The sequence below is a fragment of the Phalacrocorax carbo genome, chromosome 7, assembly GCF_963921805.1.
Source record: "Phalacrocorax carbo chromosome 7, bPhaCar2.1, whole genome shotgun sequence".
Classification (NCBI taxonomy): Eukaryota; Metazoa; Chordata; class Aves; order Suliformes; family Phalacrocoracidae; genus Phalacrocorax; species Phalacrocorax carbo.
The window spans coordinates 21,822,390-21,840,066 of NC_087519.1; the positions used below are offsets into that span (position 1 = coordinate 21,822,390).

Sequence of the window (17,677 nt, forward strand, 5' to 3'; positions counted from 1 at the left end):
GGCTTTGTCAGTCCTGGGAGTGAGACAGAGAGAAATCTGGTTTAATCTAGAGAGCCAGGTAGGAGCAAGGTAAGGTGTGGAAAAGAAATTCAGGGTTTTTCTTGGCCCTGCTGGGGTCAAGGAGCAGACCTTCCAAAACAGGCTACAGACACCTCTCCCTCTCTTGCCCCCCCACCTCCAGCATTGTTCTCTCTCAACTCTTTCCATCCACCCTTTTTAACATTAGCTTTTGGGCCAGCTGAAGACAGAGCATCCCTAGTGTTCCCACTGTCCCATGCAACTTTTTGGGGACAGCCCCAATACTGCTGCTATTCCTACATGAGATCCCCTCCTTCTGGAGGCACCAGCTGGTGGGGACAGGGTGAGGTGGCAGGGTGTCTCAGGCAGGGTTTCCTGCTGCATGGGCAGCCAGGTTCTGTTGCACTGATTTTTAACTTGCTTTGAGCCAGAAGCTTGTTCAGCAAAATGAACTTATCAGGGGAGGTAATGTTTTCCACCTGACAACTTGTATTGCTCCTCCCCAACCAAGTGCTGACGTGCACAGTGTGGCACACTCCCAGGATAGACACCTTCTGGTAAAAGAGCTGCCATCCCTTTCCTCCCATTACCAGCTGCTCCCATGCCAGCTGCTGGCACCCAGCCCCTTCCCCTCTCATTCTTCCTGCACCCCCAGGTCGCCCACATCCTCCTCCCTGCTCCTGGCCACCTTCATGAGGTGTTTCTGGACCACTGCAGCAGGAGATGGGGAGCCTGCAGCGCCCCAGTTCACATTTATAGGCTTTTGACATAACCTTGATGCTGAAAACTTACTTTTAAAAAGTGAAAACCCAAGACACTCCTGTGACACAGAGGCTTAATAGAAAGCCTGACCTACTGCAAGTTTGTGACTGCATCACCAGAGCTAGCAACAGCAGAGTGGAGAGGGAGGATTTTTTGAGAGCATTTATGGCACATGCATTCAGAGAGGAAGAGAAACATCCCTCAGAAACCACATAGGTTCAAAGATTTCTCAGTGTAAACACTAAAAATTTATGCATTAAAAATGCACTCAGGTTGAGCCCTGCCTCAGAACTAAATAAAACCTCTGACCACATCATCCAGCCTCAAGGTTCACAGTCTCCTTGGGGAGAGGGCTTATGCATCTGCTCAAGGCTGGGGCTGAAATGCCCCTTCCCAGCACCAGGTCCTGCTTCACTCCAGGATGTTGGGCAGGGCAAGGGTCTGTGGGCTGACCTTAGGGCATTCAGATCCAAAATGTTGCTGCTGCCCACATTATGCTACGTAGCACCTGTCTACCCTGGTCTCACAGTAGTTAGTAGAGAGACCAGGCTGAGAAACACTGACTACACCCCACTCCACTATCGCAAATTTCCTAGGAAAAAGACTTTTAATTTTCTCAAAGGAAAAAGGCACAAGGAAAACCAAACCCACCTTGTTCCTAAATACCGTTTAGGAAAAATCTTTAACTTTTGCAAATGGCGCTCTGGAAGAAAATATCCAAAACTCAACCAAAATCAGGTGGCTCTCATTGTGCATTTTTTCAGGGAGAGTTTTAACCAGCGTGACCATTTCCTGGCGGAATTTTGTTTTGATAGGAGATTACTAAGAATAAACGTGTTTCAGGGCTTGCTGCTGTGAATGTGTTTTGACAGAACACTGCCATTTCCATGGTCCCTCCACTTGCTCTGACAGTGAGAACTCTTCTGACTGAGCATCCTTTGCACACAGCTTTCCCCACAGCCCAACCTGCAACTGCAGGAGAAGGGAGGGATGGGTGCCTGGGTTCATTCCTGCTTACCATAAAATGGGAAATGACAACAAGAAACTAGAAATACTTCTCTACTGGCCCCTCTTGTGCAGGAACATGAGGTAAGGTGAGGACACAGACCCCGTTTTTGAATGCATCAACTTGAGCCTATGAGGCCTGCTCCTTGCTTTGAGCAAAGAACACAATGTAAAGGGGAACTTATATAACTGTGTGCATGTGCCTAAGTGTGAAAAAGCCAGTTCTGCATCACTGTTTTGTTTCCTTTTTCTCTGGAGCCGACATGGGCACAGGAAGCTGCCTCCCAGGCAGTGCCAGGTGAGCCCCTGCAGAGGGGCATCCCAAGCAGAGCTGTCCCTCCTGGTGGCACCTGCAACACCAAGATCACAGCACACCCCACCATCAACAACACCCAATTTGAACAATTCCCATCCCCAGCTCTGGCATATAAAAGATGCTTGAATCATCCTAATTTTTTTTTCATTAGGAAACTGAATTCTGCTTTTCACAGACAGATCCCTTTGTTCTCTCCTGAGGACTGACATCCTGGGAAATTGCCTCAGCCCAGTCAGCTCTGATGTTTGCTGTCTCACGCATTGCCTGCATCAAACTGACAGTTCACAGATTTCAGCTGAGGATTTGTATGTACAGTACAAGCTGAAACCTCCTCCCATCTCTTTTAACTGTCCCGGCGAGAATGCTGGAAGGAGGCTGAGTTGTCGGAGAGCACGCAGGCGCCAAGCAACAGTAATAGAGACATCTCAGAAAACACTGCCTTTTGAGGACCCTCTCTCCTGCCCTCTCCTGGAAGATGAAACTACTTTTGCACAGCATTGCCCAGGCTGCAGTGATCAGCTGTCTGTATGGGTTCACTCCGTGCAGGCAGCATTTGCCCCTTGCTGATGCAATACAAGTTGGAGCAAACCCACCTGCCTAAGCAGAGTGCTACAGCCCCACAGCAAATCCTCCCTTCTCAACAGTGCCACTGTCCAAATACTCATTTTGGATGCCTCCCCTCCCCTGTGCAGACTTGATGGATTGAACATTTCCTACCTGTTCCACACACACAGGCAGTGCCTGCCCCACATCCTGGTTGAAAGCTGCATTGCATTACACCCCAGGACAGCTGGGTAGCAGCCCCAGACTACGGGGCAGAAGGCATTCCTACCACACTTAACAGCAGCAGAAACCAGTCCAGTCCTGGACTTGGCACAACAGAGGCATGTGAGTGTCATATGCTCAGCAATATAACAGCACCCGAGCTCATGTGTCACCTACCCAAGTCAGATGAAGGCAGGATGCTGGGGGATCAGATGCCAGGGGCGTGCTGAGCTTCGGCCTCTCCTCTGCTTTCCACTCATGCACTGTGGGTGAAATGTTGTCACAGTTAGGGCTTTAAACCTGGCATTTGAGGCAAGCAGGAGAAAAATTAAAAAGCTGTGAATGCTTTTCTCCTCTCCCTCCCAAAACCAGAGCTCAGCTGAGCTTAATCTTCATCTGAGCTGATATTTAAAAGCTGTAAATCAGGCTGCAACAGACAGAAAAACACAACTACCAAAATTTAGTGGACCCGTTGCTGAAAGGACCAAAATGAACTGCTTAATAGAAGCTGTTTTCTCATGGAAATAGAGCGGGCCTGCACTTAGCAGAGCATTGATCTGCTGACAGCTACCGGGACAGATTTAGGCCAGAGCACTTGGGAATCACTTGCAGTGATCTCAAGACACACATGCATGCAAAAGCCCTCAGAAAAATACTGTTGTAAAACAGCGCTGTAGCTGTCTACAAGGCCACAGATAGCACTTGCTGGCTGGCCAGCATGGGTTTGCACCACCCTCAGTAAGCCTCCGTGGGTGGGTGGCAGGGCTGCCAGGGCAGCTTAGACCTAGGCCTTGCTCCTGGCTGCACCCCTATACACCAGCCTTGGCGGATCCAGGTCATGCAGAGCAATAAAGTGCTTCACACAGGACAGGAATTGCAAAACACCACTAAAGCCCAGAGCTGCGAAAGGGTCTCGCAGCTCAGGACCCCAGCGACAGGGCACAAGGCTTTGGCTGACTGACACTGCATCCCATGGACCTGGAGTGTTTGGGGGTCCTCCCATAGATGTACTGGGATTTGGAGATACTATAGCCAGAGACAACCCAAAACATTGCCCAGAGCAAAGCACCATCGCACCTCCCCATGGTGTGGGGCCCTGCCAGATACCAGGAGCTCCTGTCCAGCCAAGGAGTGCATAGGGACAGAGGCCCTGTCCCTCCCTGCCCTACTGCAGCCTCACCCTGTGCTGCCATTCTGACAGGTAGGGGATGCTCCCTAAACCCAAGCTGGGCAAGCTGACCCCTCTCTACCTGCCCCAAACATGGGAGGCAGCACAGCCTGCTCAGGCTGCCAGCACCAGAGTGCCCAAATCAACTACATCCTAGCCCCAGGCTCACCTCCCTGCTGCTGCCACAGTTGAAGTAACATGCTGGAGAGGGGGCAGTGCAGGTACCACAGCTGTGACGCTCCTGCCACATGTGGAAAGGATTGTTCCCTTATTTACCTTTTCTCCTGCCAGAAATTATTTTCCATCACAATTTTCACTGCTTTGGGGAGCAAGGTCAAGGCAAGGGGGGTATATTCCTTGGTTTTTTTGGAATTAAAAAAGTATTTCTCTAAATCCTGAGTAGCTCCACAAGCAGGGGGGCACAGAGGAGCCTTGGGAGACATGAGTGCTACTGGAGGGGCCCCAGCTCCACTGCAGGTCTCTGCCTGCCCTTCCCAGCACAGGGGCACAGCACTGGGCTGGCCAGAAGCCTCTTGCCTGCCCACTAGCTTTTCCAAAGCAGTTACTAGAGATAACCCAAAGACACCCAAGGAAAGCAAAAACATCTAATTTCCAGAGGTGTTGAGTGCCCTTAGCACTTACTGGCTTCAATCCGGGGTGCTCACTGCTCCCAGTCCTTGGTTAATTCTTACCATCACAGAGTCCCCACAACAGCAGCAGAGAAACTGATGACTTGGAAGACACATGGGGCAGAGAGGACACAGGCGAGATGGGATGCAGTGCTTTCTCTCCTGCCCAGCCACCTGAGCCAGCCCCCCTTATGCACATAGCTCCTGCACAGACTGGATCTATGATACCAATTAATAGTTCATTTTTTGTTGTGGGGTTTTTTATTCCCATTATTGACTACATCTCCTTATGAACTCATATACTTAGCAGATCTTACGATAATCTCAAAAGCTACCAAAACAAACTTTCCATGTGAAAACTAGGAGCAAACCAATGCCTCTGCTTTAAGGGAACACAACGTGCCCAACCATGCTTCAGAGGACATCTGAGGTCCTAACATTGCTCATGAGCCTGCAGAAATCATTGAAAAATGGGAAACAATTTATTTGGTGTATTTATTTATTTTTGCTTTCACACATGACTTATTTTAAAAGACTAAAAACATGTTTATGGATTTAACATTTAAATGGATCAAAATCTGTTTAGCTGGGAAGGAAAACAGCTCTCCCTCCCCAAACTTCTTGTGGGCTGAGACCTGCTTTTTCAATCTTCCACCTACAGCAAATATTTCAAATCCCCTTTTAAGATGAAGGGCTGTTTCTGGGGACAGATTGGGGAGGGGACCTGGGCAGGGTCTGTTCCACTGCTCTCCTCCCTCATTGCGCCAAGCACCCCTTACCCAGAGAGTCAGGGACACCTGGGCAGAGGGGTCAGCTGAGAGACAGGGGACAATAAAGGCATCTGTGTGTGGGGAGAGCATCCAGGGTGGATAGAAAAAAAATGAGAAGCCTTCCTTCTCCTCCATCAGCAGCTTTCCACAAGGAGGATCAATGCAGCCCACTGTAACTACACCATTGTTCCATTTTTAATTAATGAAAGAAAAAACTAATCATTGAATTAAACTTCTCATTACTCCAGCTGAATACCCACTAAGTAAATTTAATTACTGTATGAATTGGGTTTCTCCCTGCCTGTTTCATTAGCTACTGATAAAGGTGAAGGGGGGGGGAAAGGAGAGGGAGAGATGAAAACAGAGAAAGAGAATGGAAGATGGGAATAATAAATGCAAAAACAGAGGTAAGTGACTCAGCAGGTTTCAGGGTCTTTCAGTTAAGGGCCTGGGAGAGACCCTTTCACCTCTCCCAAACCAGGCTGGAGGGATTCCTTGTGGGATAAACCCCCTTCCTCCAACCCACCTCCCACCCATGGACAACCACAATCTTCCAGGTCCACATCATGCATAGGAACATACAGCCCCACAAGCTCTACCTCTGTGCATCTACCCCACATCCCAGAGGCTGGTCCCTGCTCTAAGCACCCAGAACCTGAGCTGTGCTCTGGCACGGGCATACCACAAGGACCTGTTGGCATGGAGGCCACAGGGATGAAAGTCCTACCACTGCCACCTGCACACCCTAGGTTCACAACCACCTGCAAAACAGCAGACAGAGGCTTGGGCACAACTGGCTCCCCTCCAAATAAGGGCAGACACTGATTTCATATCTGCAAAAACCCTTGATCCCTTCTGATCTCACATAGCTCTGAACAGCCAATTTTTGCCTCTACAACAAAGGCAGCAACCCTGTAACACTTCAGCAGGGAGCTAGTGCTGACAAAAGCATGGGGAGCACACAAGAATGGATATCAAACACCTGCTGTCCCCACCACATACTGAGACACCTGCCTGGTACTCTTTGTGTCTTAAGCCTTTCTGCTGGAGTGGGAGTCCTGTATGCCCAGGCTGCTGGGAGCCAGGGACATGCCAGCAGCACACTCCTCCTAGGAAATCAGTGGAGGGTGCATTCCTGCTGCACAGATTTTGTTTGTGGCATGATTTTGGGTCTCTCCTACTCTCCCACTACAATTCAGCCCTCCATTCCTCCTTCCTGATGAAGGGCATGAGCCATCACAGGGCAGTTACAGCCTCACACCAGGGAGGATTCTGGCAGCCCCCACCAAGCACAGCAATCTCCCTTCCAGCACACCTCTACATCCAGCAGTTCTGCAATGTGGCTGTTGATAAGGTCACATCTGGGATAAACTGGGAGTGAAGAGGGTGTAGTAAATGTAAAGTGCATCCTCTTTCTCTAATTAGGTAGCTTCAGCTTTCAGCTGAGAGCATGGTGGAAGGGCTACCTAGGCACTCATAGTGATAGGATTTGACATGTATAGTCAGACCATCTCCTTCTTGTCATTAAGGGGCCAAGAGGAGCCCATGCAGGCTTCTTCTGCAGCCCCATGCATAGGGTCTTGTTCACTGCAAGGCAGTGTCCCTCTGCCTTGAATCAGCAGCTTGTGGCCCTCACAGTGCCCAACTGCTGCTCTCCTGCAAGCCAGAGTGCTGCTGGGCGATGGCATTTCTCCCTCATTCCCATGACTTTGCTACACCTGCTGACCCCAAACCAAGCTGGCATGTGTTTGAACCCTTCACCTCCATGCTTTGGCCATGCCACCTTCCCCCCTTGCTGCGTCCCCTTTCCCACTCTCCTCCCTCCCCACCCCAGCAGACTCCTGTTTCTCCACAGGTTTCTCCCACACAGGACAAGCCCGGCTGCAAACACTTTCCAGGCAGACCAGTAGGTGCCTTCAGTGTCACATTGATCCCCCCTTAAACTGGACTTTCTCAAACAGTGGACAGGGAAAGCATTGAGATAACAGGCACAGATGCTGCGGGGAGCTAATGGGGCTGGGTGAGACCTGCCATGCTCCTGCGGCACCCAGCAGCAGCCAAGCACAGGTCTGGGCACCTGTGCCAGTGGCCACCACCACAGCCTTCGGGCTCCGTCCTGTTCCCAGGAGGATGCTGACTCCCAGGTGGACTCAGCACAGCATACTGTCCTCACAGGCACAAGCTTTCTGCCGTAGCTAAAATTAGCTCCCACAGAGTCTCTCTTGCCATCCCTGAAGTCATTGGTACAACATGTTCTGCCACCACAGGCTCTTCCCAAGATCTCACTCAAAAAACCCAACGATGCATAGTACGTGCCTCGCAGCTCCGACTCCCTCACACAAAGAAAATAACCCCGCAGGTTTTGCAGCCACCACCTCCTCACTCTGTGCTGTGCTGCTGAGGGCAAGGCTCCCTCCTCCTGCCTGCCGGGGCTGCCCAAACTCCCTGGTGTAACACCCATTCCTCCAGCTTTCAACCCTGACAGCAACCTATTTTGAGGATTTGGGCTGAAATAACGGGGGTTGTTTGCTTTTTTTGTTTTAGTGGCCAAACTGAGAAAAGTAAGTAAATCAGGCTGACCAAAAGTTTATTTTTCTTTGCCAAATTTTAAAACCCTAGTGATAATCTGGGGCTGAACGAAATATTTTGTTTGGTGTGAAGTGAAGCTTTCGTTTTGTTTGTAGGTGGCTTCCCCCCCCACACTGAAAAAACCTAGAAAAAATTCAAAATGAAATGTCATCTCGAAACAGATGGCTGAAAGGTTTCATTTTGAAAATGTCAAAATGAAACTTTTCAGTGTTTCACTTTTTTCCCCAGCCAAAACCACTTGCTAAATACAACCTGAATTCGTGAGCTGTTTCTGTTGACTGAAACCTGAATTATTCGGTGCATAAGCTGTTCATGCAAAACCTTTTTTGCAGGCCCGCGTACGCACTGCACACTGTGCATCCTGCTGCGGCAGGGAGATGCATGTGGAGCAAATGGGAAAGCAAACCCTGTAGCATGTTATTCTCCAGAGAAGTGGCACAGGAAAGGAAAGCAAAAGCCCAGGGACTCACCGAGGCAGCAGACCTATGCAGCTTCGTTTCAGGTGCTGGAGAGGCTTCCTGTGCAGCGGAGGGAGAGGGGCGTGCTGCAGCCCCAGGTGGGAAGCACAGGGGGGTCCTGCCTGTCTCATGGGACCCAACGTGGAGTAGTGAGGCACCTCGCTCAGCCCTGGACACACAGCCCTGCAAGACAGGAGGATGGGGAGAGTGAGAGAAGGTGCTGGAGGGAGAAACATCCAATCTCGGCAGAAAAGGAGGGAGGTTTTGGGGTCCAAGGCTAAGCACAGTTAAGGGATCAGGACAAGGTGGTGACAGCAAGCAGCTGCTGGTGTTAAGTCTGTTCCCAGACACCACACTGCCCCATGCAAGTGTCTTCATCTCTTGCCCTGCGCTCAAGGTGCACTTGCTCATCTGCTCGCTAGCACAGGGCTTTCTGTGCCAGTCGCCACACAGAGATAAGCAGGAGGACTCCTGAAGTATCACACTAGCAGCAAACCCAAGCTGAGGGACCTGCCCTGCTGGAGAGCCCATCCAGGAGGGTTTGCTCACTCCCTCCCACCCACAGCCACCATTGCAGCTAGCTCGCACTACAGCAGCCCTGGCAAACAGTCATTGAGGAAGGCTTTGCCCACCTGACTTCTCTTGCTCAAGGAGGGATGACATTCATCCCAGAGCTGGCTAAAATCAGATCCCAGGGATAAGCTCTAACTCCCAGCTGGTAACCAGCTCAGGGCTGATCAGATCTTACCAGCAGCAAACCCCATGACCCCTCTTCTATTCCCCAAGGCCATGGGAGGGTTGTTCTGGGTGCTAGCCCCTAATATTGCCTTGTGCCAGGATCACAGCCAAGCCACTCCATCCCTACAGCACAAAGCCTATCCCCCAGCTGGGTGTCTAGGTGACAGGTGATGCTGGAGGACAATGAGTCTGTTGAACCACACACACAAGGCTCCCACCTTCAGCAAGCAAGAATCAGGTTTTGATTCCAAAGTTCACAGTCCACATGTTCTCAAGCATGAACAAGGTCCATCAGCCCCCAATTCCACCTTGAATTCAGGGCCTCAACACACAGGAAGGAAATGGAAGTATTTTAAGTTTTCTTTAACCCTTCCTTTTCTTCCTCTCCCAGATTACCCCTTGGTGCTGACCCAAGACTCTGCATTTCCTTGCCAAGCACTGACTCCTATCACTCCCTGAAGAGCTGCAGGATTCCTGGAGTGCACTGGCAACATGCAGCAGAGAGGAACAACATGGGTCAGATCCAAGAGGATGTTCTCAAAAAACAACCTCAAACCTTTAATCCAACCCAAAGTCATGGTTATAAAAATCACGTTTATGTTCCACGCAAAGCCAGATAAGGAAACCACATGCCACAAAATCCTGTGAAAACAAGCCAACACCAAACCAAAAATCCACAAATCAGGTAACATAGTTCAGGTTAGAAACCTAATTTTATTTTCTTTTCCCTTTTTCCTCTGGTTCAGTTCACGGGCAGCAGCACTGAGATACCGCAGGAGCATTACCCTTCCAGCGTGAGCACACACCACAAAATGCTGAGGCTGGTTTCAGAAAACCTGTTTTTGCGTGATCACTAGCCCGATTGCTAGATGAAAGAGGATTAGATGAAGCTTAGACTAAGCATCTCAACATTATCAAGCTGTAAGATGATGCTCAGCCATTGCTACTGCTAAGGTAACATGGAGACAGATTTATCTGCTAAGAGAGAAAATCTTACTTCAGAGAGCCCTCCTTGGCACAAAGAAGGGTATTCGCCAAGTCCTCAGTAGGAGGCTATGTGTCCACAGGGCCGGCAGACCTGGCTGCCTGCAGACAGGAGTCTGCCGGATGGAGTCACATGGAATAAGAAGCAGACTTGCTCCAAACTCAAACCTCCTCCCAAGTTCAGGGGGTGGCAATCGGAAATTAAGCCCATCTGTTCCTAAAACATTGCACTAGTGGAGAGGTGAGGAGGCTGAAAATCTGAGCTCTAAAGCACTAGAGAGACAGAGCCAGCAAGCTGGACATCAGGGAAGGGATGGTATGTCTCAGGCTCACCACTGCAATGAGTTTGGAGATCTCAGTCCAGACCTCAATTAAATCTCTTGAGCAAGACAGCTGCAGCAGCACATGTATCCCCTACATTAGCGCACCCCAGCAGGGATGACAGAAGGCAGTCAGGGCTCTCCCGCATGGATATGCTGCATGGGGTGCAGGTGAGGGAAGGGAAACTGAGGCAGACACAAATCATGCAAGGGACTGGCAGGCAGGTGGTGACAGGCAAGCTCTGGAGCTACTGCAGCCAAACTGACCAGTAAGCCAGGCAGCTGCAGCAATCACAGCCCTAGCAAACTTGCCTTTTCACATGGAACAGTGTTTCAGAAAAGAATATTAAGTGATCAGTCAGCATTAAAAACAAACAGTTTTGATGTGTTTAAAAGAAAATGTCTCCCTTTTTTCCTCCCTGAGCCTGATTTTTTTTCTACCCAAAATGCAAACAAACTCTGCTGTCATGCCCAAATACTTTGCATTTCTGCTACATTCATTCAGATAAATCATTCAGAACCAAACCAAACCTTCACGTTTTCCCCTTCTCCCTTGAAGGAATGGTACTAAACCACCCAGCAAGCCTAGAAATCCTTTTTTCTTGCCTGGTTCTTGCTAAAAGCCAGGACAGCACAGTGTTGGCTGGGAGCAGAGGCGTGGGAGGTAGCAGCCAGGTGGGATTTGGAGGTTCTGCCTACAAAGCATCTCTTGGTGCCAGGACATTCAAAAAAGGCAATTTTTCCAAAGCCTTTATCCTCGAGAGATGGAAATAACAAGGGAGAAGAAAGGGATCAGGCATAGGGAGACAGAGGGAGATTTAGGAGCAGGTCCTGGACCACTTGGGGTACCTAGGGCCAGGCCAGCAAATGAGGCAAGATGGCTACAAGGAGGCACATCCAGCATCAGGAACAGGGCAAGAGTACCTGGTCCCTCACATTTGCAAGTAGAAACTCAGATTTAGCAAAGAGTATTTATGACTATTGAGGGGAAAAAAAAAAAAGCCATGCCACAGGGAATAACAGGGCTTTCTTGTGGCTGGCAGCCGAACAGAATAAATCTATCCACTGGGCATAAATTGTTTAAGCAAAAAATCCTTCTCAACTAGAATATTTTGCAAGAAAAATAGCAACAAAAAAAGGAAAGAAAGCTCTGAACCCTCATTTCTCTCCAAGGTCAGAGCTGTTATTCTTTTTTACAAAAGAGTAAAAAACCCACACCTTTCACTAGTAAGTTTAGCCAAAAGAAATGAAACATTTGGGAAGTGAGCGCATTACTGTCTGGACTGATCTGCCTGGCTGGATTAGGCTAAATATCTCTATTTAACAGTTATCTTTGAAAAACAAGTCATCGGGAGGCTTAGTCTTGGGGCAGAGGGGCAGTCTGGTACCAACAGGGAGGAGCAAGGTGCTTCAGTGACCAGCTTGGTGCCTGCTCAGGTGGGGATGGGGCAGACCCCAGAGCCATTCAGGGAGCCCTGCTGCATCTCTGACCCCAGGGGCAGGATCCTGCTGCTGTTCCTTGTCCACTCCTGCCCTTACCCCAAGTGCAGAGGTCACAGAGGCACCAGCCCCTCCTGTCATCCCCAGGAGCAGATTGGGCTGTGACACACAGCAGGGATGGGACAGAGGCACCCAGAGTAAGGGAGACATCAGCTACTGGTGCTACAGCAGTCAAGGAGAGCAGCCTTGTGTCAGAACAAAGGATCTAGAGCACCTTCAGTTACTATGCAGAGGCTGTGCTAAGGTTGCTGCTTTAGTGCACTGCAGGCACTAAATTAAGGGGACATTTACAACCCACAATGCAGAGAAGCAGCTGTTAAAGGTGGTCACAGTGAGTGACTTCACCTCTGGGTGAAAGGCTCCACAAAGTCTCAGCCTTGAGGGGTCAAGACGCGAAAACAAGTCCTTCCTTCCACCTACTACCCTGCAGGACAGGGCCAGGACATCTCCTGGCACCTGGGGCAACTGGGGACCAGGGGACCAGTACCAACCTGCTCTGCTCAGTCTGAGACCTGCCCTATTTGCAGGGGTTGCAAAGTCCATGGAATATTGAAGTTTGGACCAGTTAGCAGAATCCTAGTGTGAAAAACTGCACCACCTCCACCAGAACAGCACTCAGTAAACCCAAGGGATCTGTTCCCCAGAAATGAACCTCCCCCAGACCAAGCCTTGCCAGGGCTACACACAGCACAACCAGCAAGGCAGTTGTCTAAAGCATCAAGCAGTTCCTGGTAGCAAAACAAGCCGTGATATCTGCTAGGCCTTTTTCACTACCGATGAAAGCCAAGTTGGCTGCAGGTGCCAAAAAGGGGATCATACAGGGTAACAGCTCCTGTGGCTTCTCTTGGGAACATCCAGCACTACCCCCTTCCTCCTACTACACCCATGCCAAGCCCAGCTCACCAGGGCTTTCCACCCAGAACTGCTCCTTCCTCCTCCTTGCCCGGCAGGAACAGCCAACTTTAGCGCTGTCCAAAACCCAGCATGTCTGCATGGATGAGCCAGCCATGCCCTGCACTCTCCCTCTTCCCCAGTGCCATGGCAGTGCCCAGCTCACTTGCTAATGAGTGACGCCAGGACCTTTTCCTTGAGGGTCCAGGGGTGAGCCATGCTGCATTGGAACCATTGGAATAATCTCCCCAGTGAAGTGGTTGACTCTGCCACATTGGACACCTTTAAGAGTCATCTGGACAGGGTGCTGGGCCATCTTGTTTAGACTAGGCTCTTCCTAGAAAGGTTGGACTAGATGATCCCTGAGGTCCCTTCCAACCTGTGATTCTGTGCATTGAACCATGCAGAGAAGGGTATGGCTCTTGGTGGGAGCTGGCATAGACCTATCCCAGCCCAAGGCACTGAGCCCAGAGGCAGTCACCTCCTGGAAGTGACCAAGGGGAAGCCAAGGAAGACAAGGCAAGAACAGAGATGAGCCTACACACATAGAAGATGAGGAGAAAGGGATAACTCTGCTTCAGCCAACACAAAGGCAGGAGGGTGCACTGAGAGGGGATCCCAAGATCACAGTGCACTGTGCTGACCAGCACATGTATCAGATTTTGTCAATAACTCAGCATGTTGGGTCATGAGCGCAACTGCAGAGGGGCTGCGACAGGAGGGGGCATTTCTACCTGAGCAGAAGGAAGAGCAGCGATGGGTGGGAGGTCACCCCTGAAGAGGACTGCAGCACTGTGGGGTGCTGGGTACCAGGGAGACTGGCCCACTCACTGGAAAGCACAAATGGCATCATGCTCATATCCCTGCAGCTTATAGATCCTTTTGAGAAAGTGAACTCAATAAATTAACACCCAAACCCCTCCAAACCCAGGGTGTTTCCTGCCTGTAGGAATTTACAGCACTGTAACCGCCTCCTGCAGTGTGAGCCATTTGCTTGGAGGTACCATGTATTAGAGATATTTGAACACTCAGTCACTGGTACGAGCCCAGGGCAGTGTCCATGGTCCCTCCTGCAAACAGACTGCTTTGCCCCATACAGCCCCCTGCTAGAGCAGGGTGCCATCAACAGCACCAGCCAGCCTGGGTGCTCCAGGAGCACCCTTACTCAAAGGATTGCTCCAAATGCCCCAGCTAGGAACAGATGGCTGCTCCTCTGCAGCTTCACAGAGACCTCTCCTACCTGCCAGCAGAGCCAAGACCCTGCAGCTCCTGTGTCTGGGAACCATGTGCTTGAGTGTACCCAGAGTTACTGCCTTGACAAAGGAATCAGCAGGGGACAATTTCTGGCTTCTCTGGCAGAGCAGGTCAGACCTCTGCAGGCCAGAGGTCTCCTTTGGCCTTTAAACATGCAAGAGGTGGAATTCAGAGGTCTTGAACTTCTCTGAAAGATCAGTCCTGAGCTTGGAGGGCTGCCCAGAGCAAGGGATCCTGCTGTCTCAACCCAAAGCCAGGTAAGCATATCACAGGGTGAGCATCCAACGAGCCATGGGGAAGCCAAAGTCACAGCCAAGGCCAGTTACAGGAATAGAACTGGCTCAGACTGAGAAATGTAACTTTCCATATCTTTGCAACCAGCCAGCCATCCTGCAGGCCGGCTGGCTGCCGTGTTGGTGCACCTTCAATCCATTTCTGTGTCCTGATAACACCAATGCTTCACAAGACTAGCCCAGGAAGGCTTGGGAGAGTTATTATCCAAAGCCAGGTGGCTGGACTTGGCCCAAATCTTAGGCAAGTGATTAAAATGATTGGCATTTTTTTGGAGGGAAAGCTGTTGTGCTGTACCTGCCACATATCTTCAGAAAACTATTAACTGTACAATCACGAAACTGGACACACCTATAAGGCTACGCAAGCACACAAGTGCTTGCAGGCAGGTGAAGCTCATCTTCACTTACAGCCCTGGGACCAGCCACCCCCTTCAGGCTCCAAAAATGGGGTGCTTTGGCCAAGATGCTCCTCTTGAGCATTCTATTACCTCACCCAGGCAGCCCTCACTGCAGGATCAGGGATGGGATACCCAGTCATGGGGATAAGTGCTGAATTGCTGGTCTGCATGTCCATGATTTGGATGAATTTCACCCCATGGATTATGCGATGGGTCTATTCTGGCTGGGAACAGATGGTCACAAAAGTGCCTTTGCTTAGGATCTGGATTCAGGTCCCATCCAGGCCCCTCTGCTCCCACAGTAAGACTGCCAGCCAAGAAGAAAATATCATTCTTCCCCTTTGACTACATACCGTAAAAATCAAGTTTCTTTTTCAGAGCAAAGGAAACTAAAGGCAGCAACATTTTCAGGTAAGCAGAGAACAAGAGCAGCTACTGAATCTCACCAAACAGATCCCCAGGGTATCTCCCAACCCCACCATCCCCCATGTCCTCCCTACCTCTCCATCATCCCTGCCAGTGCTGCCCCATGCTGGGACAAGGGATGCTTTCCCAGGCAGGGCATAAAGATCAGGGGTTGCCATTCCCAGGCACATCAGAGTCTCAGGCCAGCTTTCTGCACACCAGAGTACGAGACATACTACTCTCTCCCTTCTGGGTTCAATGCAAGAACCCAAAACTCAGCTGTCAGTCCATTACAGATTAAGGGAGTGAACATAAAGACAGGCCCTGCCTGTTTGATGAACCAGCACAGCCCCAACAGCCTGCACCTACTTGCTTCATTTTGACCACACTGACCCAAGGACTGGCCACTGAGGATTTACAGATTGGGGACTTTGTGTGGCCTCAGGGTTATTTTGCATGTCCTTGCCCCTGAAGAGCGCAATATCTAGGAAACTCTGGGGAATCGAGGGAGGTCATCCAGTTTTGTCCTGTACAAAATCAACTCATGCCAAATGCTCGGCTGAGGCACCAGCATGGAAGCTGCCAAACTTGCTGCACTGCGAAGTTGAACTGTGCTTAGATTGGGGATCCCAAACAGGGTAAAATCTGCATTGAATACCTATTATTCTAACATCTCCCCATCTGTCCGCTTCCCTTACATGCCTCTAACTGCAGTGTTCCAGAGCTGCCTGATATCAATGACACTTTAATTTCATCATTCCCAACTTATTTAGAGCAATTATGAGGCAATAAGCACACACCAGGGGCCAGGATGCACTTGAATAGCGTCCAAGGGTTACCACAGTATTGCAGGAGGCCTTCAGATGGAATTATCAGTCTGCAAAAATCTTAAATAAAAAGGGAGGCAATCCTCAAAGGAAGGATATGGTTCTTCTTGGTCCTATAGGTCCCTTTTTAATTGCAAATCAGCTGACAGAAATATGAAGACATGATATTCCTTATTTAGTTAGTGAAGAGGCAGCATCTCAGGTTGGAAGACAAAGATGGACTCTCTGCCTGGGCATCTGGCTGGAGAAGTGATTGGGGGAGCAAGGCAGGGACTGCTGTGAGGTTGGTTACCTAATCCCACTGCAGGCAAGCAAGTTTTGCCATTCACTTTTCTGGAAGGAGAGGTAAAAAAACTAAGCAGTTTTGGAAGTCCTACCCAGAAGGGTAAAGCAACAAGTAAGCTGCTTCTCCCTAGTGATTTCTGCTGGTTGGTAGGAGCACTGCACAAAGCAAATGCCACCAAGAAAGCTACCAAAAAAAGCCAGCCAGCCTGCAGCCTGGCTTCCCAACGTCCCCATTTCATGCAAGGCAGGTGAAGTGCCAAAGGAAGGGACAGCTCCTCACTTCTGATTTAGCCACATGCCCACACTACTCCTGCACAGGCTTTTTAAATGCCTGCCTGCGTGAGAAAAGCAATGGCCTATTTTTTTCTGAGCAGCTTAGTACAGCCTCCACCTCAGAGCACAATGCACACAGGTCTTATTTAGGATGCTTCAGTCCAGAGGGACTTTGGGAACAGACTGTGGAAAGAGAAGACTGAGTGGGCAACCTGTGTCACTTCATTGCTTACAGAAGTGTACACAAGCATCTTCCATTTGAGCAAAACTCAGCACAGCTCCCATTGACTCTGGGGACTGGAGGAAAGTGCACCTTCTCTAGCATACTCCACTGATGCAGAATAACTGCACACCACATTTCTCATCCAGGCTTACCAAAAGAGGGATCATCTCCCACAGCTATGATCCAAACCTCTAATCCTGGCAATTCCTCCACAGCACAGGAGCTGAGAGCTGCTCTAATCTGCTCTGATGGGTGAGGGCTGTGGAGAAGATTAGCTTCCTCCCAAGAAGGAGAAAGCAGAGCAAGACGTGTGAAGGGAGAGGTGCATGTGCATGCATGTACGTGCCCTGAAGAGAAATTATTACAACTGACTGCAAAATTCAGCTCTGAACTCATTGCCAAAGAGCCTGACTCATGCAGAAAAATCAGCTCAGCACCAACCACCACATGTGGGAAAACAAGGAGATAAGCACAGGAGTTACAGGGGACCCCAGTCGAGACTCAAAATAGACTTGGCCTTTACTTTGAGGAAGTCACTTTAAGCTGTCAAACAAAGGCCTCTGTGCAAAGATCCCCATATGCTGGGGTTCAGAAGGATCACTACAAGGCAAGGCCATGCCCTGCCATGGGGGGCCCCTTGCATTACCTCTCCTCATTAATGCTGGTACAAGGTGCTGGTTTGTGCCCCCAAAACACAAAGCCTCTGCTCATCTACCGCACAGCCCAGGTCACACAGGACCTGAGTTGTCCTTCCAATGAACCTCTATCCTCATCTAGGACAGGACAGCCACTCTCCCAGTCCCACC

General features: G+C 50.0%; 1 protein-coding gene across 2 annotated transcripts in view; it reads right to left on the bottom strand.

Annotated features, from left to right (window-relative positions):
- LINGO1 (leucine rich repeat and Ig domain containing 1) overlaps positions 1 to 17,677 on the bottom strand; it is a 148,424-nt gene that overhangs the window by 61,665 nt on the left and 69,082 nt on the right. Inside the window, exons 3-4 of one of the 2 annotated variants that reach the window (XM_064456779.1) lie at positions 8,493 to 8,663; positions 3,044 to 3,129 (exon numbers count right to left, since the gene is read on the bottom strand). Coding sequence is in view for 1 of the 2 variants with exons in the window: in XM_064456777.1 (XP_064312847.1) it covers positions 3,044 to 3,129 (86 nt within the window). In the remaining variant the exon portion in view is untranslated. The remainder of the gene's footprint in view (positions 1 to 3,043; positions 3,130 to 8,492; positions 8,664 to 17,677) is intronic. The other variant, XM_064456777.1, reaches the window with a different exon arrangement.